Below are 24,258 nucleotides of genomic sequence, written 5' to 3'. Positions count from 1 at the left end.
GAGAGTTTCTAACGTGCCCCGCCTCCGCCACCCCCCTTCTCTCGGCCTCGGTCCTCTCTACCGCCTCCCGGCTTGCTGTCCCCGTGCTCCCTCCCGTCCTCGGCCCTCCGCCCCTTCCCTCCCCACCTCGCCTGGCCCTGCAGGCGCCTCAGGCGGTACGGGCTGGGCAAGATGGCGGCTTTCGGGATCTTGAGCTATGAACACCGACCCCTGAAGCGGCTGCGGCTGGGGCCTCCCGATGTGTACCCTCAAGATCCCAAACAGAAGGAGGTGCGTTCACAATTCCCGGTTCCCGCGGGGTCCGGGCAGGTGTTTAGTGTGGGAAGAGATACTGACAGTTGAAGGAAGGGAGGGTAAGGTTAGGTGAGAGCAAAAGTCCCAACTGGGGGAAGAGTAGAGTGGACTGGTGCCCTGCCGGAGAGTAGGGTCTGCCAGCAGTTCCGGTTGAGGAGCTCGTGGTTCAGGAGCCATGCCAGGGGTGCCCCCCTCCACACTCACTCGGGCGCTCATACACAAACCTCAGAAAGTTGTTAGGGCTAGCTTGGTGAGGTGCCTGTAAGGGAAGAGTGATGTCGGGGTTGCTCTGGGGAATGTGGAAATCTCATTGACTGTGGGGGTGAGGGTGGGGTCCAAATGAACATAAGGGCTGGGCTTTAAATAACCTCTTCTACTCAGAATCCTCTTCCTCCCTTTCTCCCTTGTTACCTTTTTCTCTGCCCTCTCCTACAACCTCTAATATAAGGCAAATGAGGGTTAGCTAAAATGCTGTTTTTCTGCCTCAGGATGAACTGACGGCTTTGAATGTAAAACAAGGTTTCAATAACCAGCCTGCTGTCTCTGGGGATGAACATGGCAGTGCCAAGAACGTCAACTTCAATCCTGCCAAGGTGAGACAACCCTGCCAGGCTGAAGGAAAAGGCTGGAAGAATCTGAGAAGGAGCAAAAGCTCTGGGTTGGGCAGACTGAAAGGGATAACCTAAATGGCAGTGTGTAACCCAGTGCTACCACATTGGCATTTTCACATGAGAAGCAGGACTACCTGCCTGCCTGTTCTTACTACCCTGAGATATACTGTTCTCCCTTTAGATCAGTTCCAACTTCAGCAGCATCATCGCAGAGAAGTTAAGGTGTAATACTCTCTCTGACACTGGTCGAAGGAAGTCCCTAATGAACCAGAAGGACAACTTCTGGCTGGTGACTGCAAGATCTCAGAGTGCTATTAACACCTGGTTCACTGACCTAGCTGGCACCAAACCACTCACACACCTAGCCAAAAAGGTGAGGTACTGTTTTCCAGTTCTTAAGGTCAAGGTGGTGTCTACCTATATTCCGAGATTAAGCTACATGGTGTCAGCTCCCTCAGGTACTTAGAGACCTTGCTGTTTGTGATGCCCATCCAGGTCCCCATTTTCAGTAAGAAGGAAGAAGTATTTGGGTACTTGGCCAAATACACAGTGCCTGTGATGCGGGCTGCTTGGCTCATTAAGATGACCTCGCCTACTATGCAACAATGTCTGAGACTAAGGTTAAAGAGAAAAACACATGACCCCTTCACTGGTAAGTAACTGTATACCTGGTGTACCACTGATGGCTTCGAGGGACGATGGAGCCCTAGAATAAATCTTCTCCCTAGTCTAGTCCCTGTTTCTGCATGAAGTTTGCATTCACAAGATTGGTAAGAACAAACTAATTTGACTATCTGATGTGTTCAGGTACTGGGTTATAAAGATGACCAGCATATAATTTCTACTCTTTAGATCTTACTGAAGATGCTAAGGCATATGGAGCATAATTAAATATAGAAAATGGTAAATGCCAAAAGAGTAGACAGGTGGTTCTTTGAGACTTCACTGGACATAATGATTACTTGCTTTAAGGAGGTGACATTTATCTATAGGCTGGGAGGATGAATAGAGCTCAGAACTCCGGTGATTGTGGGTGAAGGTAGGGGAGAGAGTATTCTTAGCCTAAGAATAGTACCATATAGTTCCCTTTCCATATTTTCTTTAGAATGGACTCAAATCATCACAAAGTACTTATGGGAGCAGCTACAGAAGATGGCTGAATACTATCGGCCAGGGCCTGCAGGAAGTGGAGTCTGTGGTTCTGCTATAGGACCTTTGCCCCATGATGTAGAGATGGCAATCAGGCAGTGGGACTACAATGAGAAGCTCGCCCTCTTCATGTTTCAGGTAGGAGAAAGGGCATGTTGTACATGGCGTTGAGTTGCACCTTATCCTGTCCTGTTGGTATAGAACGGAATTTGCCTTTTACCTTGGCCCTGATATGGCTCTCTTCATTCTTCCATTTACTTTATCTGCCTTACCTATAATAGTTCCCTGCTATCCATAGGATGGAATGCTGGACAGACATGAGTTCCTGACTTGGGTGCTTGAGTGTTTTGAGAAAATACGCCCTGGAGAAGATGAATTGCTTAAATTGCTACTTCCCCTATTGCTTCGAGTAAGACCTATACCTAAGGAGGGACTGTGTAGAGAGGGTTTGAGTAAGAATCAGATATCAGAACAGTGTCTTTTGGAGAAAACCAGTGGTCTCTGTTGGTCATCTCTTTATAGTACTCAGGGGAATTCGTTCAGTCAGCCTATCTGTCCCGCCGCCTTGCCTACTTCTGTACCCGGAGATTGGCTCTACAGCTGGATGGTGTGAGCAGCCACTCATCTCACGTTATATCGGCTCAGTCAACGAGTTCTCTGCCCACTACCCCAGCACCTCAACCCCCAACTAGCAGTACACCCTCGACTCCCTTTAGTGACCTGCTTATGTGCCCTCAGCACCGTCCCCTGGTTTTTGGCCTCAGCTGTATCCTTCAGGTAGGTACTAAAGGGCCCAAGGGAGTACAAAGAATTGACTGCTCATCCTGGAGAATGGGGGTGAGTTCAACTTGGAGGTGGGAGCAGGCACTGAGTACCTGTTCAAGAATTAGTGTTTCTCTGGAATAGGATGTTCCCTTTTAGAGATTTTGGACATTCTCTTCCAGGACTAAGTAGTCCGCCCAAAGCTTTTTAGGAAAGTGCATGAGAATCTGGGTATGATAGTGTTATGCCTGTAGTCCCAGAACTTGGAAAGAAGAGGCAGGAGGATTATAAGTTCAAAGTCAGCCTAAGCTACACAGCCAAATGAAACCTTGTCTCAAGATACTATTTTTTAAAAAAGGAGGAAGGTAAGGAAGAGAGGGGTCAGGAATGATACTTGCTCCAAGGACTTAGTTGTAAATAAACCTAATTGAGATGTCAAACCTAAAGGAAAGTGGGTCTTAAGTAGGGATGTAGAGAGGTAGCAGTGGTAACTGGGTTTGATTTATTTATTTGTCTGGCAGACCATCCTCCTGTGTTGCCCTAGTGCCCTAGTTTGGCACTACTCATTGACTGATAGCCGAATTAAGACTGGCTCACCACTTGACCACCTGCCTATTGCTCCTTCCAACTTGCCCATGCCAGAGGGTAACAGTGCCTTTACTCAGCAGGTAAGTTTAACTGCTGCACTGTTACTGCACAGCTGGGATGTGTTTTATGTTTCTGTTTTGTTTTTGAGACAGAATCTTGCTGAGTAGCCTTTGCTGGCCTGAAAGTTGCTATGTGGATCAGGCAGGCCTCAACTTAATGGTGATCCTTCTGCCTCTGCCTTCCAAGTGCTATAGGCATGTACTGCCATAAGTGGTAGTAACTTGGCTACTTTTTTTTTTTTTTTTTTTTTTTAGTTTTTTACGTTTTTTGGGGTTTCCTTAAAAGTTTTTTTTTTTTTTTATTGCAGGTCCGTGCAAAATTACTTAGAGATCGAACAACAGATCAAGGAGCGTGGACAAGCAGTTGAGGTTCGCTGGTCCTTTGATAAGTGCCAGGAAGCTACTGCAGGTGAGTGTCAGAGGACAAAAGATAAGAAAGGATGAGTGATAGGTTCATAGATAATCTGAGGCTCTGAATTCCTTGAGCCTCTATTTAAGTCTCCTTTACTGTTTGTCCTCAGGCTTCACCATTGGACGGGTGCTCCATACTTTAGAAGTGCTGGACAGCCATAGTTTTGAGCGCTCTGACTTTAGTAACTCTCTTGACTCCCTTTGTAATCGAATCTTTGGACTGGGGCCTAGTAAGGATGGTCATGAGGTGAGTAAGAAGAGAAACAGAACGAGCACAAACATTGCAGGAGAATCAGTATCTATAAGGCGAAGGTAGAGTATGCTATCGAAACCAGGAGATTCCTGAAGAGATGTTTTCCGGCTTCCTGGGCCCAGGATGTTTTTAGCTGGGGCCTTATCTTGAACAAAGAGAACTTAGCTCTTTTGTTCCCAGCCTTCCGTTTCTTATCCTTGTTAAATCCTTTGGTTACAGATCTCCTCGGATGATGATGCTGTGGTATCATTATTGTGTGAATGGGCTGTAAGCTGTAAGCGCTCCGGGCGGCACCGTGCTATGGTAGTAGCCAAACTCCTGGAGAAGAGACAAGCAGAAATTGAGGCTGAGGTCAGTGGTCAAGCAAAGGAAATGAACTGCCTGAAAGAAAGAATCTAACTGGGTTTGAACAGCTTGCGGTGATTGAGATAGTAGTGAGATTGGGACTGGACCTGAGGGATTGGAAAGAAACAATAGGGAGCACTTGTTTTGTCACATACCTGTAATTCCAGCACTGGAAAGACAGACAGGTGGATCACAGGTTACAAAAGCAACCAGGACTGCGCAGAGGGACAGTCTCTAAAGTTACAAACGGCAGGTGTTATGGCCTGGGGGCATACCTTTAATCCTCGCACCAAGGAGCTCGAGGCAAGCAGACAACTGTGAATTTGAGGCCGCTGGGTTTACCTCTGCAGTTCTAGAACAGTTAGGGCTACATAGACTCTGTCTCAAAAAAGTTTTTTAAAAATGATGGCGATGGTGGTGCATGAATTTAATTCTAGCACTCACTTGGGAGACATAGACAGGCTGATCTCAATGAGTGTGTGACTAGCTTGATCTTCACAGTGACTTCAGGCCCCACAGAGCTACACAGTGAGATCTTGCCTCACAAAACCAAATAAACAAATAAAAGTGGTCAACTTACAGGGAATATTAGGACACAAGGCACAAATAAAAACAGAGCTGTTAGATACTGGTTAGAGATAAGATCATGGCTGTGGTTGGGAGGCCTAAAGGAAATGGAAAGTGAGGAGACAGAAAAATCACTCCTCAGTTTGTTCTCTCACTTTGCAGCGCTGTGGAGAATCTGAAGCAGCTGATGAGAAGGGTTCCGTCGCCTCTGGTTCCCTTTCTGCTCCTAGTGCACCCATTTTCCAGGATGTCCTCCTGCAGTTTCTGGATACACAGGCTCCCATGCTGAGTATGAAGACCTCTAACTCTACTTACTCTGTCTTGATTCAGCTATGTCATCAGAAAACATAAAAGACACTCTAGTGTCTACTTCTGTCTTGGGTTTTGTACAGAATAACTTTTAGCATAATTCTACTCCTTCATAGTGTCACAATTTTAATAGACTAGACAAATGGAAAGAACCAACACGAGAAGAGCATGTGAGCAAAGCATTTTAGTATATGTACAGCAGCAAACATGTTCCGGCCATTCTAAGGTGGTAATGGACAGCGTTAAGTGTAGCCAACCGCCCTTTTCTTAAACAGTTGTCTATGGGTAGTTTTCCTGTATGTATGCCTGCGCACCACGTCCATATCTGGAAGCCAGTGGAGGACTTTAGAGCTCCTGAAACTAGAGTTTATAGACAATTGTGAGCCGCCCAGGTGCCGGGAATCAAACCCTAGGCCCTCTTAACTGCTGAGCCATTTTTTCTGCCCATTAACTATCCTTTGTATCTAGGCAGTTTCTGGATTTCTGTTGTTCCTCTTCTTGCTTAGAGGATGTCTCTGTGCAGTATTGTAAGAGTGCCCAGTTTTGTGTTTGGCTAACTCATCTTTCCTTATTCGCTCTTTATAGCTGATCCCCGAAGTGAGAGTGAGCGAGTGGAATTCTTTAACTTGGTACTGCTGTTCTGTGAACTGATCCGACATGACGTCTTCTCCATAATGTACACCTGCACTCTCATCTCTCGGGGAGACCTTGCATTTGGAACACCTGGTCCTCGGCCCCCTCTCCTTTTGATGATCCTGCAGATGATCCCGAGCGCAAGGAGGCTGAAGGCAGCAGCAGCAGCAAGCTAGAGGTGTGTGGCCCTTCCCTTGCTCTTAATTATTACTTTTGACACCCATTTTTCACAGCTTCCAGAAGCCTCTGAGAGTCTCTCTTACCCAAGATTTACCCAAGAATGATAGTATTTTCTCAGCACTTCCTGGTTTATAAAGTAGTCTCATGTCATTTTTTCATTGGGTCTTCACAAAAGGTATTCTTGCCTTCCATTTAAAGCTGATGGAAACTGCGACTTTACTTACTTACTGGTTAAGTGACTGGACAAGGCTTGAGTCCAGAACTTGGGCTTTCCTTATGACTCCTTGATCCAGTTCTCCATGGACAGTGAGGAACTACTTCATGGGATTAAGAAAGCTCTTGCTTTGTTGAATGCCTTCAGGATCCAGGGCTCTCTGAATCTATGGACATCGACCCTAGTTCCAGTGTGCTTTTTGAGGACATGGAAAAGCCTGATTTCTCTGTAAGCTCCTGAGCGTGGAAGAATCCAGTGCCTTGGCTCTCCCCTTGTGTCTCCTTTTGGAATTCCTTTATGCCTCCTGCTTCTCCTGAATGCTCTGCCCTTTCACCTTCTTAGTTGTTCTCCCCTACTATGCCTTGTGAGGGGAAGGGAAGCCCATCCCCTGAGAAGCCAGATGTCGAAAAGGATGTGAAACCCCCACCCAAAGAGAAGATTGAGGGGACACTTGGGATTCTGTATGACCAGCCACGACATGTGCAGTATGCCACACACTTTCCAATCCCACAGGTACTGTTCTCCAACATTGGTGGTGGCCTGTTTGGAGGCCAGATTTCCATCAAAGGAATTGCTGAGGGGCTAGACCCAGTCCTAAGGGGGTGGGTGTGTTTGAGAAGGGGCTTGCACATGGGAGTGTTGAGAGGTGCAAAGCATGCTCTTAAGAAGAGGGCAGGAGACTTGTGATGGAGCCTGATGGTGCTGCTGGGATGCAGGAGGAGTCATGCAGCCATGAGTGCAACCAGCGGTTGGTCGTACTGTTTGGGGTGGGGAAGCAGCGAGATGATGCCCGCCATGCCATCAAGAAGATTACCAAGGATATCCTGAAGGTTCTGAACCGCAAGGGGACAGCAGAAACTGGTGGGTTTCAGAATCCTTAAACAGAAGCCTCCCTAAAGAATGCCCTAGTCAGTTTTCCCATGCCCAGTGTAGGGCACTCCCAGTTAATGTCCCAATGTCCTGTCTGGAATCTCCTGAGAGCCCAGTCCTTGAAACTTCCCCCATTCCCCCTCTACAGACCAGCTTGTCTTATTGTGCCTCTGAATCCTGGAGACCTGACATTCTTGGGTACCCCTACAGTAAGCCCTTCGCCTTCCTCCCTCCCCCCTTTACCTCGCACCTCCCTGTACATGGTCCTCTGAGGTCCACATAGTCTGTGGTCCCTTAAACCTGTGCTTCATTCTCCCATTTGTCCCTATCCCAGCCCTTCCCTGACCTCCCTTCCCCTCCTTTCTCTCCCTTCCCTCCTTCCCCTTTCCCTCCTCCCTCCCTCCGGTAATCCCTTCTCCACACCCCTACCTGAGCCCTAGACAGCTAGTTTTCTTTTTTGTCCTGACTCCTTGTTTTGAACTGTCCTGTCAGGTGGGGAAGATGGGCAGAAGCGACGCCGCAACCGGCCTGAGGCCTTCCCCACTGCTGAAGATATTTTTGCTAAGTTCCAGCACCTTTCTCATTATGACCAACATCAGGTCACGGCTCAGGTGTGGGCATAAACCAGAACCCTTCCCACACTCTGGCCCCGTGTCCTGTTTTCCTTTACATTTTACCTCCCCCCTACTAAGCAGGCTAAGCTCGATGTTCTCATTCCCTTCCACCATCATCTTTTCCTGCATCCCTAGGTGGTCTTCCTTTCATTCCTGTCTCACTCACATTGCCCCTATCAGGTCTCCCGAAATGTTCTGGAGCAGATTACGAGTTTTGCTCTTGGCATGTCATACCACTTGCCTCTGGTGCAGCATGTGCAGTTCGTCTTTGACCTCATGGAATATTCACTAAGCATCAGTGGCCTCATCGACTTTGCCATTCAGGTGAGGAAATTGGGAGAGATAGGGTGGAAGAAAGAATTCATGCTATATAGGGTCATGAAGACAAGAGTGGAGGCTCCAGCCAGTTCCCTAGGCTGTTTGGATGGCTTGAAGACTAGCAGCACAGGGGGAGTGGAGCATGAGCTAAGACTGCTGGAATAGAGACTTAAGTGCTCCCTGGGGAGGCCCAAGAGACAGATTAGAGCTTTGGGTACAGACCATCTTCCCGCTGTCAGGTTCATAGCATGCTGTCCTCGAGACTGGTTAGCGATAGTGCTAGTACAGTGCAGGCCACTGGTATGTAGTAATCTGACCCTTCTCTGCTGAAGTGGCTCCAGTGGGAAGGGCTCAGGCTTGGCCATGCCAAGTTCCTCACAGAAAACGGGGTTTATGTACAGTCAAAAGGGCCTCTTCTCAGGTTTTACTTCTATTTCTCTGATAGCTGCTGAATGAGCTGAGTGTGGTTGAGGCAGAGCTCCTTCTCAAATCGTCTGATCTGGTGGGCAGCTATACTACCAGCCTGTGCTTATGCATCGTGGCTGTCCTTCGACACTATCATGCCTGCCTCATCCTCAATCAAGACCAGATGGCGCAAGTGTTTGAGGGGTAAGTGCAGTTTCTAAACTAAACTAAAATGTGCAGGGTTCTGGTGAATGTCAGTTAGAAATGGCCTAGGAAGGATATGTGGGTGGGTCCACACAGTGTGGTAGCATCTGCTGCTAAGATAGGGGTAGGAATCGCTTTACTGAGACACTTGAATTTGTGTCCAGGGCCTTTGGCCCAGGGCCCTGTAAACCGCCTGTTAATCCTCCCTACCTGTTAATCCTCTCTACCTTGCCTCTGTGGCAGGCTCTGTGGCGTGGTGAAACATGGAATGAACCGTTCAGATGGCTCCTCTGCAGAGCGCTGTATCCTTGCTTATCTCTATGATCTGTATACCTCCTGTAGCCATTTAAAGAGCAAATTTGGGGAGCTCTTCAGGTAAGAGAGGTAGAAGGGATAAGAGAGTGGGCTAGTCCCACGTCTTTCCCATTACTGCACACCTCAGCATCCAGCTGTCTGTGCGGGATCATTATGGACTGTGTCCCTCACCTGTTACTTTATTACTGAAAGTGAACCTTCTTCCTCCTTGCCTTCACAGGCCACTTTCTTAATCACAGGTGGCTCCCTTCCTGCCATGTCTGCTGTGGCCCAGCTCCCTTTTTCTTCTCCCAAGGTCCTCCATCCTTCATTCCTTTTCTTTTTCTTTTCTCCCCTTTCCTGCCCATCCCTGTACCCCAGCAGGCCTCCTTCAGTATTGCTGTTTCCTTCCTCTACCCCCGCAGTGACTTTTGCTCCAAAGTGAAGAACACCATCTACTGTAATGTGGAGCCGTCAGAATCCAATATGCGCTGGGCACCGGAGTTCATGATTGACACCCTGGAGAACCCTGCCGCTCACACTTTCACCTACACGGGGCTAGGCAAGAGTCTTAGTGAGAACCCTGCCAACCGCTACAGCTTTGTCTGCAATGCTCTCATGCATGTCTGCGTGGGCCACCATGATCCTGATAGGTAAGGGTCGTCCTGAGGTGATGAATGGGCCTCGTGCCTCTGCCTGATATCGGGAGGGCTGGCTTACCTAAGAGATACTATACCTTTCATTGTTACTGGGGCAGAAACCAAAAGCTAGGTGTCTGAGGTTTTGTGGGACGACTTTTCCTGAGGGCTTTTGTACTTTTCCCTAGGGTAAATGACATCGCTATCCTTTGTGCAGAGCTCACCGGCTATTGCAAGTCACTGAGTGCAGAGTGGCTAGGAGTACTTAAGGCCTTGTGCTGCTCCTCTAACAATGGCACTTGTGGTTTCAACGATCTCCTGTGCAACGTAGATGTAAGCCTTCGAGTGGAGTCTTGCTGGAAGATCTCTACTTATTATTTGCTAGAGATCTGGCATACTGACTTTGTCTCCTCCAGCACACTGACTCAGTGTCTGTCTGCTTTCCTCAGGTCAGTGACTTGTCTTTCCACGATTCCCTGGCTACTTTTGTTGCTATCCTCATCGCCCGTCAGTGTTTGCTCCTAGAAGACCTGATTCGCTGTGCAGCCATCCCTTCGCTCCTCAATGCTGGTAAAGTACCAATCTGTAACTCCTAGAATGTCAGGACTGCACCATGTGTGCTCATCCATGTTCCGTAACCATCCTGTGATTGTGGAACACCCTACTGCAGTTCCCAGACCAATGCTTTGTTGCATTCCAGGCCAGAAGGATGCAAAGGCCTATTTTGAGTTTGCAGCCCTGACACCCCCTCCACACACAGACAGTTGAACCCAATACCTCCCTCCTGCTTGAGCATGAGCTTCGGCCCAGCCTATGGACCTTATAAGTTTTTGACCTTTCAGCTGTTTAACATTTTCGCGTTCCACTTTTCCTTCAGGATTGTATTGTTTCTTCTTCCTCCACCTCATTTGTATTTCAGCTTATTCCTCCTCCCAACATGCACACGCACAGTCGGTTTGGTTCTTTTTCAGATCTGCTGTCTTTATTTATTGGTTTGTTTTTATTAGCGTGTAGTGAGCAGGATTCTGAGCCAGGGGCCAGGCTTACTTGCCGAATTCTCCTCCACCTGTTCAAGACGCCACAACTCAATCCTTGCCAGTCCGATGGAAGTGAGTGACTTTAATTGGAACAGGCAGTTATAGAAACTGGCTCTCCCAATCCACTGCTTTTACTCCTGCTTCCCCTCACTTGGGCTCCCTTGCAGACAAACCTACCGTTGGAATCCGGTCCTCCTGTGACCGCCACCTGCTGGCTGCCTCCCAGAACCGCATCGTGGATGGAGCTGTGTTTGCTGTTCTCAAGGCTGTGTTTGTACTCGGTATGCAAGGGGGTAGGAAGAGAGTGTATATAGGGTGGAGTGCCAGCTGAACTACAGGGACAGTCTTTTTCCCTCCTAAAGGTGGTCTCTCTGACCTTTGGAGAAGGGGGGTGGGGTGGGGAGAAGTATATTTTTGTATATTTCTGTTTCATAGGGCAGCGTTTGGGGGAATTTCTGCCTCTGTGGGCCAGGGCAGGTCTCCATACACTGTTCTGATCTCACTGTGCCCTCCCTATCTCCCACCCATGAACCGCAGGGGATGCGGAGCTAAAAGGTTCAGGCTTCACTGTGCCGGGAGGAACAGAAGAACTTCCAGAAGAGGAGGGAGGAGGTGGTAGTAGTGGTCGGAGGCAGGGTGGCCGCAACATCTCTGTGGAGACAGCAAGTCTGGATGTCTATGCCAAGTACGTGCTGCGAAGCATCTGCCAACAGGTCAGTCTCACCTTCCCCCCACACCACCTAAAAATGCTTCTATGTAATCTAGCCCCGTTTCTAGCCATGACCACACTACCTCCCTGCTATACATTGGGTCCTTTACCTGCCCCTGGCACAACTTCCCAGGGTTGCCTGCCGTCCTCTAATTATCAGCCTCCTTAGGAATGGGTAGGAGAACGTTGCCTTAAGTCACTGTGTGAGGATAGCAATGATCTACAAGACCCAGTGTTGAGTAGTGCCCAGGCCCAGCGCCTCATGCAGCTCATCTGCTACCCACATCGACTGCTGGACAGCGAAGATGGAGAAAACCCCCAGCGGCAGCGCATTAAGCGGATTCTCAAGGTAGGCTAAAGGAGCTGGAGTGCTGGGGGGCAGCAAGATAGACTCTACCTGGGAATAGTGGGAACCGTTCACTAGGAAGATGAACAAGCATGTAGGAGAATGGGAGCAAGAAAAACAGCTCCTGCATGGGCTTAGGAGCAGATTTGGTGGTCTGGTCTAGACCCAAGAGCTAGGCTGTTAGATGAGCGCACAACTGTCTGGGGTGAGCATAGCTCATCTATAGGAAGAATTGCCTCTGAGCGGCCTGGATTCTGCTTTGCATATATGACACTTTGGTTATGACTCGGTAAGCTATTATAGTGGAAACTACTCGTGCACAGGTACAATATGCACAGCACCATGTATTCAGTCTTTTTCATCTGATCTTTATGACTTTGTGAAATGAATGTGAATATCCTTGTTTGACCAGTGAGGAAACCGAGGCTTGAGAGGTTAATTAGCTTGTCCAAGGTCCCATGAGGAGCTAGTAAGTTTTGAATGAGTATGTGGACTCAGGTGTGCCTGTATCCTTTCACTTTGTCATGTTGCTTGCCTCAGGCATTTGACTGACTGAGGTGGGAAGATAAGGCCAAGGAGGAAGTAGTAAAGGAATTTACTGGAGGAGGTAAAACCAAAGGGGGATGGTCTAACAGTGGCTTTCCAGTCTCTATGGGACTTCAGAACGGCTCTGTGTGGGGCTTCGAGCAGCTGATGTAAAATAACATAGTCAGGGTTCAACCTTAACATTAAGGATTTAAAGGTTAGGCACCGAGCAGAACTTTGTGAGGCTCTGGGACAAGGATCTAGAGGGATATGAAATAATTTTTTTTTTTTGGTTCTTTTTTTCGGAGCTGGGAATCGAACCCAGGGCCTTGCGCTTCCTAGGCAAGCGCTCTACCACTGAGCTAAATCCCCAACCCCATGAAATCATTTTTTAACCATAGTAAAATACACTTGCTCTTAGGGATTTGAGATTATTTAAATGTAGCCTTTCCTAATGAGAGGGGCATGGACATCCCTTTCCAACTTCTAGGAATCTGTTGTGGGAAGTAAGAGTTAGCCATAAAATAGGTAGTAAGGTTGATAAGTGATCTGTTTGCTTTTTACCACCAGAACTTAGACCAATGGACCATGCGCCAGTCCTCTTTGGAGCTACAGCTGATGATCAAGCAGACCCCCAACACTGTAAGTAATGTCCCTAGGCCCTCCCTTTCGCAGGCCCACTTCCAGTTCCCTGGGCCAGGGATATCAGCCATCATAGAAGAACTGAGGCCCTACCCTCAAGCTCCTGACTGAAGGAGATAAGAGGGGGTGTGAGAATGACAGACACATGGAGCTGATGATCAGGAAGTGGGCCAAGAGTCTGGAGCCTTCGGCTGGGCACAAGTATGGCTATGGTAGTAATAGAGCCTGTTTCTTGTGGCAAAGGAAAAGACAGTAGGGAACTGTAGAAATAGGAGGTACCAGAGGGTACAGATTCTGACAGTTATGTCCCTACTGCTGACCTCCACGATGTCCTCCTTCAGTCTCATCTCCCATCCCTCTTTGCCATGCTTCTCCTTACTGCTAGCTGCCTATTTAGCCCTTCTGTGCCTTTTATCCTCCCCAGGAGATGAACTCTCTCTTGGAGAACATTGCCAAGGCCACAATTGAGGTTTTCCAACAGTCCGCAGAGACGGGATCATCCTCTGGCAGTACAGCAAGCAATATGCCCAGCAGCAGCAAGGCCAAACCTGTGCTCAGGTTGGGCAGAAAGAAATTAGAATTTGGCCCTCATAGTTTTTCTCCTGATAGCATGAATGATGTTTTTGAAATGGTGATACTGGACATGCCTGGGGAAAAGAAATGACAGATTGTTTAACCATGCTTAACCAGCTCCCCTGAAACCCTATGTCCCCTGTCTTCTAGCTCTCTGGAGCGCTCTGGTGTATGGTTGGTGGCTCCTCTCATTGCCAAACTGCCCACTTCAGTTCAGGGCCATGTATTAAAAGCTGCTGGGGAGGAATTGGAAAAGGGTCAGCACCTGGGTTCTTCTTCCGGAAAGAACGAGATCACAAAACAGAAGAGGTAAAGGGCTCTGGTCAGTAAGGACTAAAGAGTAAAAAGGAGAGGAGGTGGCAGGCTCAGGAAAGAATAAACTTTGGGGCTCCAGGTAGAGAATAGGCCCCATGAGAAAGTGGCACTCTTCAAAGGTGTGGTAGTGCACACCTTTGATCCTGCACTTGGGAGGCAGAGGTAGGAGGTTCTCTGTGTCTGAGGCAAGCCTGGTCTACATAGCAAGTTCTAAGCCAACCAGAACTATATAGAGAAACTGTCTCTCAAAAGACAAACAAACAAAAAAGGAAGGAAAGAAAGAATGTGGCAAATCAAGATCTGGGTGGCTAAGCAGGAGGTTACATCTTAGGTTTAGAATCTAGAGTTCAGCAAGATGGTTCCATGGGGAAAATGCCTGCTGGCAGCGTTGAGTTCGATTCCCAGGTTACACATGGTAGGAGAAGAGAACCAATTCCTACTCGTTTTCCTCTGACCTCTACATGTGCACGTGGCATGCACATGAAATAAGACCCATAGAAAACAGAAATAATTTTTTTTTTCCACATGGAGGGGATTTAATGGGAGAACGAGACAAGGGGGAGGGCCGAGAGAAAGAAGAGAAAGAGAACTAAAAAATGTTTTAAGAGTAGAATCTGGGACAAGGAAGTTAGAAGGTGGTTGACCTACAGTCTTCTTGTCTCTGCCCTTCCCCTCATGAATCTAGTATGTCCCTGTTGAGCCAACAGCCTTTCTTATCACTGGTGCTAACATGTCTGAAAGGACAGGATGAACAACGTGAGGGACTCCTTGCCTCCCTCCACAGCCAGGTGCACCAGGTATGGGTATCTGGGCCTTGGAGATGACATCAGGGTTGGAAAGGGTGCACCTAAGAGGCCACTACATGCTTGAACCCTTCATTGTTTCCTGATAAAAACATTTTCCGACTTGGAATAGAAAGGAGATTCCTGAGCTGCATGTTAAACTTGTTTCTATCCTAGATTGTGATTAATTGGCGAGAAAACCAGTACTTAGATGATTGCAAACCAAAGCAGCTAATGCATGAGGCACTCAAACTGCGGCTCAACCTGGTGAGGGGGACTCTTAGGGGAAGGAGGAAAGGGCGGGGTTGGAAAGACAGTTAAGAAGCTCCACGTTGGGGCTGGGGAGGTGGCTCAATGGTTAAGAGCACTGACTGCTCTTCCAGAGGTCCTGAGTTCAAATCCCAGCAACTACACAGTGGCTTACAACCATCTGTAATGGGATCTGATACCCTCTTCTGGTGTGTCTGAACACAGTTACAGTGTACTCACATACATACAGACATAGAGACATACATGCATACATATATAAAATAAATATTAAAAAAAAAAGCTCCAGGTTGGGGAAGACAGGTTTGAGAATGGGGGCCCTAGATTTGAGGTCTTCCAATTTTAACCTCATTTTCCTGAAATATAGGACCTTAAAATGGCCGAAGGAACCAAATTCCTGTGGCCAGGATTCAGTAGATTGAATACTTCTTATGCTTGCAGGAACCCTGCCTCAGTATTTGACATTTTGGCTGGGCCCTAGAATAGCAGAAACCCATTGTGCAATGTTAAATGGAATTGCAGGATTTGTTTCGTACAAGTCCCATATCTTTATAAGTAAGGAAACAGATCCTGACATACTAAATTCAGCCACTGGCCTAACACTGAATAGGAAATGATAAGTACAAATGATGGGACAGGGCCTTGGTGGGTCTCCACTCCCAGCCAACCAGGTTCTAACCTAAGCTTTTCTCAAAAAACTGACCATCACCTTGAGCCATCTGACTGATTTGTGGTCCCGGCAGGTCGGGGGCATGTTTGACACTGTGCAGCGTAGTACCCAACAGACTACAGAGTGGGCCCAGCTCCTCCTGGAGATCATCATCAGTGGCACTGTGGATATGCAGTCTAACAAGTGAGCATCCTCAACCCCGTAGGTCACGCCCTGAAGGAATCCCTATCCTGTGCCAGCTGCAGGAAACACTGGCTCCATGGCCCTGGGTTCCCACACACAATCTCAGGCCCCTTGGGATGACATCATCCCTTCCTGCCTGTGACCTCTTAGGCCCCCTTTTCCTTAATCTCTTGCTCCTTTGGTTTTTTCTCTGGCTTCCTGCCTGCCACAGTGAACTCTTCACTACTGTGTTGGACATGCTGAGCGTGCTTATCAATGGAACGTTGGCTGCAGACATGTCCAGTATCTCACAAGGCAGCATGGAGGAAAACAAACGTGCATATATGAACCTGGTGAAGAAGCTTCAGGTGAGCAGAGGGGTCAAGAACAAGGTTTGGGGGTACTGGAAATTCAGCTTCTTCTGCCTTGACTGTATTTACTGTGCAGCCTGGGAGTGGGGAGTGAGATGGGCCCTCTTCCTTCTCCTTTCTGTTCTTTTTGATCTACATAATGGGGATTTACTGAATACCATTGCTTTTTTTGTCACTTTTTTTTTGTTTGTTTGGTTGGTGTGAGACAGCATCTCATTTGGTAACCCAAGTTCTCCTGTAACTTATTCCATAATCCATGCTGCACTTAAACCCACAGCAATCTTCCTGCCTCAGCTTCTTATGTGCTGAGATTACTTTTGTATTTTTGGAGGGGGTCGGGGATTCTTTATATATCCAAGGGTGGCCCTCAAAATACTCTTACCTCAGCCACCCAAGTGCTAGAATTATAGATGTACACCACCATGGCCAGCTCCAAGTGTCTTTTTTTAAAAGATTTATTTGTTTATTTTATGTATTGAGTGCACTGTGGCTGTCTTCAGACACACCAGAAGAGGGCATCAGATCTCATTACAGATGGTTGTGAGCCACCATGTGGTTGCTGGGGATTGAACTCAGGACCTCTGGAAGAGGAGTCAGTGCTCTCAACTGCTGAGCCCTTCTGATTGTCTTCTTTATACTTACAATGTTCTGTCCCTCTCTTTCTATACTTTTGAATTCATGACCCATCTTTTTGTGTCTGCAGAAGGACTTGGGGGAGCGCCAATCAGACAGTCTGGAAAAGGTTCACCAACTGTTGCCACTACCCAAGCAGAACCGAGATGTCATAACCTGTGAGCCACAGGGCTCCCTTATTGACACCAAGGGCAACAAGATTGCTGGCTTCGATTCCATCTTCAAGAAGGAGGCATGTCCTGTTTGTTTACCATGCTCTCCCTGCTAGCACCCCATATTAATCTTTCAGAGCTCCAGCTAATATACCAAATCTAGGAGCCCATTAGGCTCTCCCTAAGAAAACCTACAAACCATCATCCATGGGGCTTTGAGCACATCACTTAGCTTTCCTTCCTTTATCTCCCCTTCTTTTGGAGTCTCTATTTTCTCTCAGACTCTACTGTTCTGCCTGTCTCAGTCCCCTCTGACTTTTCTCCATGCCCTGCCCCTCTCTCTGCTCCACTGTTTTCTCATTTCCCAGCATTCTGTTGGCTCCTTGTCTCTTTTCTCCACGTCTCTCTACTAGCCCAGCTCAGCTTCCTTTTATTTTTATGTTGGTTTCAGTATTTGGATTTAAAACATTATGTGCTTGGGTATGTGTAGGCCATGTCCATGTGCAGGTGCCCACAGAGACCGGAAGTTGGAGTTCCATGTGGTTGTGAACCACCTGACGTGGGTTCTGGGAAACAGACCTGAGTCCTATGCAAGAGTAGCAAGGGCTTTTAGCCCTAGCACTTGGTTGAGTGTTTCCTTGATGAACCATATTATTCTGCATAGCGGAGAGAGAAGGGGGGATACAGAGGTTCAAATGCAAAGCGAAGCTCCTCAGTGTACACATTCTCGCAATTCCTTTCTTATCATGTTTCTCTCCTCCAGCTGCTCTCCCTGTCTCTCTGTCCCTATCCCTGTCTTTCTCTTCCTATTTCTCTCTGACTGCCTCTCTTTGCCCTCTTTAATTTTTCCTTATCTCTCCTCTCCTCTCCTTCCCGTTTTCTCTCCTCTCCCTTCTTTCCCTCCCTCCTCTCTCTCTGGCTTCTTTCTTTCCCTCATCTTCTGTCAGCTTCTCTCCTCCCCTCCATCTCTGTTTCCCTATCTGCCTCTTTAGTACCCTCTTTCTCTCCTGGTGTCCCCCTTCCCCTTCGCCCCCTTCTCCTTCAGTTCAGCTCTGCCCAGGCAGAGTCTGTCCTTCATGTATCTCTGTGTTAGTGTCTCTTTCTTCTTCTCCTCACATCTCTTTCATCCTCTGAAAACTTATCAACAGATAGTTTGCCCTTTCTAGACATTCTCCTATTTTCCAAGTCTCGGTGGCTCATTGTTTCTCCTTTGCTGGAGCAGGGTCTACAAGTTTCCACCAAACAAAAGATCTCTCCCTGGGAGCTTTTTGAGGGCCTGAAGCCATCAACAGCACCACTATCATGGGCCTGGTTTGGCACAGTCCGAGTGGACCGCCGAGTCGCACGAGGGGAGGAGCAGCAACGACTGTTGCTCTACCATACCCACCTGAGGCCTCGACCCAGAGCCTATTACCTGGAGCCACTACCTCTGCCCCCAGAAGATGAGGAGCCACCAGCCCCTGCCCTCCTAGAGCCTGAGAAAAAGGCTCCTGAGCCCCCCAAGACTGACAAACCAGGGACTGCTCCTCCCAGCACAGAGGAGCGCAAGAAGAAGTCTACCAAGGGCAAGAAACGCAGCCAGCCAGCCACCAAGAACGAGGCCAGTCCCCATCCCACCCAAGCCCTTTTCCTGACTTCATGTGTAGTTGGAAGCTAAAGTTCCTGCTTTATGGGAGGTGTGCAGTACATAGGGAAGAGGTGCCATTAGAATCATGATCCAGTGAATTGGATCAGTACCACTCCTCCTTACACCCTCCTCCCTCACCTCCCCACCCAGAACTGCTGTAAGTCACTTACCTTTGTCCTCTGTACCCATACAGGACTATGGCATGGGGCCAGGTCGGAGTGGTCCCTATGGTGTGACAGTGCCTCCAGACCTTCTACACCATGCAAATCCAGGTTCTATATCCCACCTTAGCTACAGGCAGAGCTCCATGGGCCTGTACACCCAAAACCAGCCACTGCCTGCTGGTAAGTACTAGTCACTAGGATTGGTGGAGTTGAACATTCCTCCCTTCCCAGGGGAAATGTCGATGGCTGGAACATGAGGCTGAAGAGATAAGGATCTCCAAGAGGTCAATTTGTTCTCCTTTCCAGGTGGCCCTCGTGTGGACCCATATCGCCCTGTGCGATTACCAATGCAGAAGCTGCCAACTCGACCAACTTACCCCGGTGTGCTGCCTACAACTATGACTACTGTCATGGGCCTAGAACCTTCTTCTTATAAGACCTCTGTGTACCGGCAGCAGCAACCCACAGTGCCCCAGGGACAGCGCCTTCGCCAACAGCTCCAGGCAAAGATAGTGAGAGGGGCAGTAGGGAGGACTGCCAGGGAGAGGGGTTTTGGTGGGTCAGAGGTCTGAGGAGATACTTGGAACCTTCACAGGAGCATGCAGGGTCAGAGGTATAAAAGAGACATGGCAGAAAGCATTTCCTGAACTTGAGTTCTCCTTTTTCCCTTTAGCAGAGTCAGGGAATGTTGGGACAGTCATCTGTCCATCAGATGACTCCTAGTTCTTCCTATGGTTTGCAGAGTTCCCAGGTAAGTGCCTGGGACTAGTAACCTCAGGGAGAGGGAAGCAAGTTGCTGTACTTCCTCATTCCCCAGCTCTCTCCTCCTTCCCTCCAGGGCTATACGTCCTATGTCTCTCATGTGGGATTGCAGCAACACACAGGCCCTGCAGGTACCATGGTGCCCCCCAGCTACTCCAGCCAGCCTTATCAGAGCACCCACCCTTCTACCAATCCTACTCTTGTAGATCCTACCCGTCACCTGCAACAGCGGCCCAGTGGCTATGTGCATCAGCAGGCCCCAACATATGGGCATGGACTGACTTCCACTCAAAGGTACCCAAAGTAGTAGTGAACTGGCAAGGGATACTGAGGTATAAGCAGGTATAAGCAAGCATCTGATTTGGGAAATCCTGTACTTGAAGGTGATAAATGGGCCTGAACTTTGGGAGGCATTAAGAACACTAATCTGGTCATGTAAGTATTACCACAAATGACCTGAGTTGGAAGAAATCCTTGAGGAACTGACAGAAGAAACAAATATCTAACTTTGATAAGAACCTGGGGTTTATAGATACAGTATATGATACAGACTGCTAAATCCAGAATTAAACAGTTAACGCCAGGACTGAGGATAAGGTTTACTTGATAGCATGCTTACTTAGCATGCATGATGTCCCGAGTCTGATCCTTAGCCCTACACAAAGTCTGCTGTGTCATGCACACCTGCAGTGGTAGCACGCAAGAGGTACAGGGAGGAGGTCATCCTTGGCTACATAATGGGTTGAGGCCAGTCTGAGCTACATGAGACCCTTTCTCAAGGGGAGAAAAGGCAGTTGTATTCTAGGATGGACTAACAAATGAATTTCATGGTTAATTTTAGTCAAATCTTAGTTAAGACCTGGGCAACTGTCATGAGGCTCTGCAACATAGGATTTAGAATACTCTAGAGTGGGCTGATTAATGTCTGCTATGGAACCAGGATTGTGCTGGGACTAGAGCAAGGAAAGATAATGGAAAAAAAGTGCATGGTTCCTTACCACAAAGATTTTTTTTTACCCTCATTGAGAAGTACAGGTCTTACACAGAAGATACCATGAGAGGAATGTTATGAGAGAGAATGGTATGAGCAAAGCCATAATCAGGTATTCAGTTTGGTGCCAAGAAGTATAATGGGTCTTGGAAAAAGGTGGGCTACTACCAGTATAGATCAGAGTCACTGGAGAAGGACTCATGGATTCAAGCTTGCCTTTGAGATAACTATGATTGGGTATTGTAGAGACGTGGAAAAGGAAGGGCATTCCAGGTAAAGGATGCAGCATGAGCCAAAACATGGGACTGGATTGAATGTCTGGAGACAGAGAGGAGCACATCTTTAATGTAGTGTGGCGTGGAGGGAGCGGGGCCTAGCTTACAGAGGGCAAGTTGACTATGACATTGAATACTGAGGTACACAACCAGAAAGGACTGCTTTGCTCAGGAAAGTGATAGGAAGGGCTTGATGTGTTAGGGGATTAGTGTAGAGTGAATGAGTGTAGGGGAAGGTGTGAGAAGACAAAGTGAGGGAGCACAGCTGCAGATTTTCAGGGATGTGCAGATTCGGGTAGGAAGGGCATATGGAGTAGCAGAACAACTGGGTGTGTTTCTGGGGAGCAACAGCAAGCATAAAAACCGTTGGTAGGTGTTTATAGAATGCTTATCGTGTGCAGACAGTTTTTCATAAGAGAAAAATAGCTAAAACAGAATCTAAAAATTCCTAAGCATTAAGGTTATGAGACAGTAAAATGGAGTATTGTCTTTGTGTTTTATTCTCTGACCTAGAAATCGGTCAGACTCCAGAAGGGCTCCTCTCATTAGTGCCAAGAGGAATGAATACAATGACTTGTTAGTTCCTTTCAGGTCAGGGACCCAGGGTTTGCACCACCCCCTTTCTCTGCCCTGTGCTTTGACCTTTGGACCCTTGTCTTTGGAGGTTTTCACACCAGACACTGCAGCAGACACCAATGATGGGTACCATGACTCCGTTGAGTGCCCAGGGTGTCCAGGCAGGCGTCCGTTCAACTTCCATCCTGCCTGAGCAGCAACAACAGCAACAACAGCAGCAGCAGCAGCAGCAGCAGCAGCAGCAACAACAGCAACAGCAGCAACAGCAGCAACAGCAGCAACAGCAACAACAGCAGTACCACATCCGACAGCAACAACAGCAACAGCAGATCCTAAGGGTAAGGCCATGGGATTGTATCTGACACTTGGGAACCCAAGAAGGAAAAGACATATTCTTCCCACACTATCCCCAAGCTGAAATGTGAGGTCGTGTAGTAAGCACTGAGCACAATGGCTGATGTGTGTTAGTCCTTTTTATTTTCTTTGGTTTCTTCAGACAGGGTTTCATACTATAACTGAGGCCAGTCTTAAACTCATGGCAATCCTCCTGCTTCAGCTTTCTGAATGCTGAAGTTATAGGCCTACACTACCATAATAGGTTCAATAATGGTGATTAAGTGGCTTCCTCCCCACTCCTTTTCATTTCCTGAGGATCATAGTGAGGGGAAAAATGGGACAGTCTCTGCCAGATACACTATTTGGTTTCCTTCAGATGTGGAACTGGAGGGAACCTCAGTGCTTCTTGGCTCCAACTCCCTTTCCCCTTTCTGCTCCCATCTTTTCAACACAAAGTCACAGCTCCATTGCTCTTCTTAAAATGATCTCTTTATGTGCTTATAGCAACAGCAGCAACAGCAGCAGCAGCAGCAACAACAGCAGCAACAGCAGCAGCAACAACAGCAGCAACAACCACAGCAGCAGCAGCCACACCAGCAGCAGCAGCAGGCAGCTCCTCCCCAACCTCAGCCCCAGTCCCAGCCCCAGGTAGCTGGTGAACTATAGCCACAGGTTCAGGGCAAGCCGCACAGGATGGGCACATAGTCAATCCGCGCTAGGAACAGAGTGTATTGGGGTAGCATTGGGAGGTCAAGGGTAGTACTAATAGGTTAAGATGGATGGGTAAAGAAGGAGCTGGGAAGTTGGAGTTCTATCTTCTACTTTCCATTTCTACCCAGTTCCAGCGCCAGGGGCTTCAGCAGACCCAGCAGCAGCAACAGACAGCAGCTTTGGTCCGGCAACTTCAACAACAGCTCTCTAGTAAGCCTGCCTCCTTCCCAAGAAGAATCTGGGGAAGAAGAGGGAATGGGGTAGGCAGAGGTGGCTGAGGTACTGGCTTCAGGCCCACATTGTGGAGGTCCCTTTCCCTCTTCCCCTTTCCTTCCCAGCTTACCAGCTTTCCTCATGAATATGAGCCCTGATTGGTCTTCTACCCTGACAGTCTCTCATTTTTCACAGATACCCAGCCACAGCCCAGTACCAACATATTTGGACGCTACTGAGTCACCTGGAGGAACTGCTTATACACTGGATGTGGCCCAGCCTTTCTGCTTAATTCCCAGTCCCCTTCTTGGGCGAGCTCCAGTAGTGGTTGGGGTCCTTCCCTCAGGCTCCATTTTTAATGAATTTTTAGTATTTTTGTTAATGTGAAACATTGAACTGTTGGGTTTTGTATATTATTTATATAGAGATCCAGAGCTGCTGCACTCAATACACAGAGCTTCTTTGCAAAAGAAGTGTGTGAATCTGCACATGGAAGGGTCTCCTGTGAGTGCCAGGGCAGGGATGAACAACTCCGACTCTTCATGCCTTCCACATCATCTCCCTCACTCACCCTCTGGCCTCTGCATTTCTAAGTTATAGCTGCACTGCTGCCCTTTGTTCCCTGTTCACAAGCGACCCGCCATGAGCTCCAAGCCCTCAGTCCTTTAAAGGCAGGTTGCCTCTTCAGCTAAACAGTGTAGCCTCTTTACAACTCTCTTCCACTGGGGTATACCACTAGGAGAGGGGGCTCATTAGGCTGGAGAGAAATCTGTGGAAGCCTGTCATCCTTCCACAACACTCCAGATACTGGCTTCATACAAGCTGAGAGTAGGGTGGAGATGCCAGTCAGTGCTTCTCAGTGCCATCTCATGGTACCCATCATACACCAAGCTAACCAGAGAACGTCTCTGAAGCTGACATTTCTAAAAAGTTTCATCCATGGGTATGTGATGTCATGTGACATGACAGAAGTCCAGAGTGTCTCTAGCAGGAAGAGAGACCAGCAAGAACCCACAGTTGTCTCTCCCTGACCTGCTGCTGGAACTCCATGTTTTCAAACAACCCACCTTGGCAGTTTCCCAGAGTGACTGTTGCTCACTCGAGATTCAAAGTTTCCTTCAGAGTCACTTTTGAAACAAGGGATGGGTCCATCTTACCTTTGTGGTCTGTCTGCCTTAGGCCCACAATCCAAGGCTGTGCTGGGGACCCCAACTACTCTATGACAGTGATTTCTGCCCAGCTAGGGCTGGAAGAAATCTATACTAGCCTGGTGGTTGGGTGATAATGGAGGCTACCCCGCAATCTATAGTTGTACCCTATCACTAGGAGGGGTCACGTATGCTGTTAAAAGACTGGGTGCCAATCAATGAAAATCCAAGTTATTTTTAAAAGTATCTCTGAGCCTACAAAGCTCATCTACTTATGGCATTTGCTCAAGTCATGAGAAAGGAATGGGGTTCCCAGGTATGGTAAAGCCAACACAACTGAAGCTTTTTTCTTGCTTGCTCTATCCTGGCAGGAGCCCAAGGGGTAGAAGTTTGGCTGGAATAAGGGACATTCAGCAGGGATTTAGGGGTATATGTGTGCTAGGTCAAGTGGATAGGTGCATTACATACAGAAACTAAATAAAATCATTAGATATTTGGGTGGGGTAGAAGCCAGAATGAACAAACGACTGGTCTGTAGAGATTGAATCCAATC

At 48.0% G+C, this 24,258-nt stretch overlaps 1 protein-coding gene across 1 annotated transcript; it reads left to right on the top strand.

The window, feature by feature from the left end:
* Positions 1-23,027, top strand: Med12 (mediator complex subunit 12). The gene is given in 50 exon segments (XM_032889753.1): positions 1-270; positions 783-887; positions 1,087-1,278; positions 1,401-1,491; positions 1,494-1,542; positions 1,544-1,557; positions 2,011-2,192; positions 2,353-2,463; positions 2,577-2,831; positions 3,338-3,484; positions 3,772-3,786; positions 3,788-3,872; positions 3,985-4,121; positions 4,347-4,478; positions 5,202-5,328; positions 5,934-6,086; positions 6,089-6,159; positions 6,523-6,603; positions 6,718-6,888; positions 7,092-7,236; positions 7,399-7,443; positions 7,738-7,856; positions 8,040-8,183; positions 8,623-8,786; positions 9,030-9,161; positions 9,506-9,733; positions 9,907-10,051; positions 10,168-10,288; positions 10,726-10,827; positions 10,923-11,036; positions 11,293-11,468; positions 11,634-11,813; positions 12,906-12,977; positions 13,402-13,535; positions 13,701-13,859; positions 14,551-14,662; positions 14,825-14,914; positions 15,658-15,767; positions 15,979-16,114; positions 16,821-16,982; positions 18,125-18,502; positions 18,723-18,873; positions 19,000-19,196; positions 19,367-19,444; positions 19,532-19,586; positions 19,662-19,749; positions 21,386-21,635; positions 22,138-22,281; positions 22,473-22,554; positions 22,753-23,027. Coding segments are annotated over 50 exon segments (6,474 nt in total). The 5' UTR covers positions 1-171; the 3' UTR covers positions 22,797-23,027.
* Positions 23,028-24,258: the final 1,231 nt, after the last annotated feature.

The sequence above is a fragment of the Rattus rattus genome, chromosome X (genome assembly GCF_011064425.1).
Source record: "Rattus rattus isolate New Zealand chromosome X, Rrattus_CSIRO_v1, whole genome shotgun sequence".
NCBI classification, from domain to species: Eukaryota; Metazoa; Chordata; class Mammalia; order Rodentia; family Muridae; genus Rattus; species Rattus rattus.
Note: the sequence above shows the minus strand (reverse complement) of the source record. Positions and strands in the feature narration are given on the sequence as shown.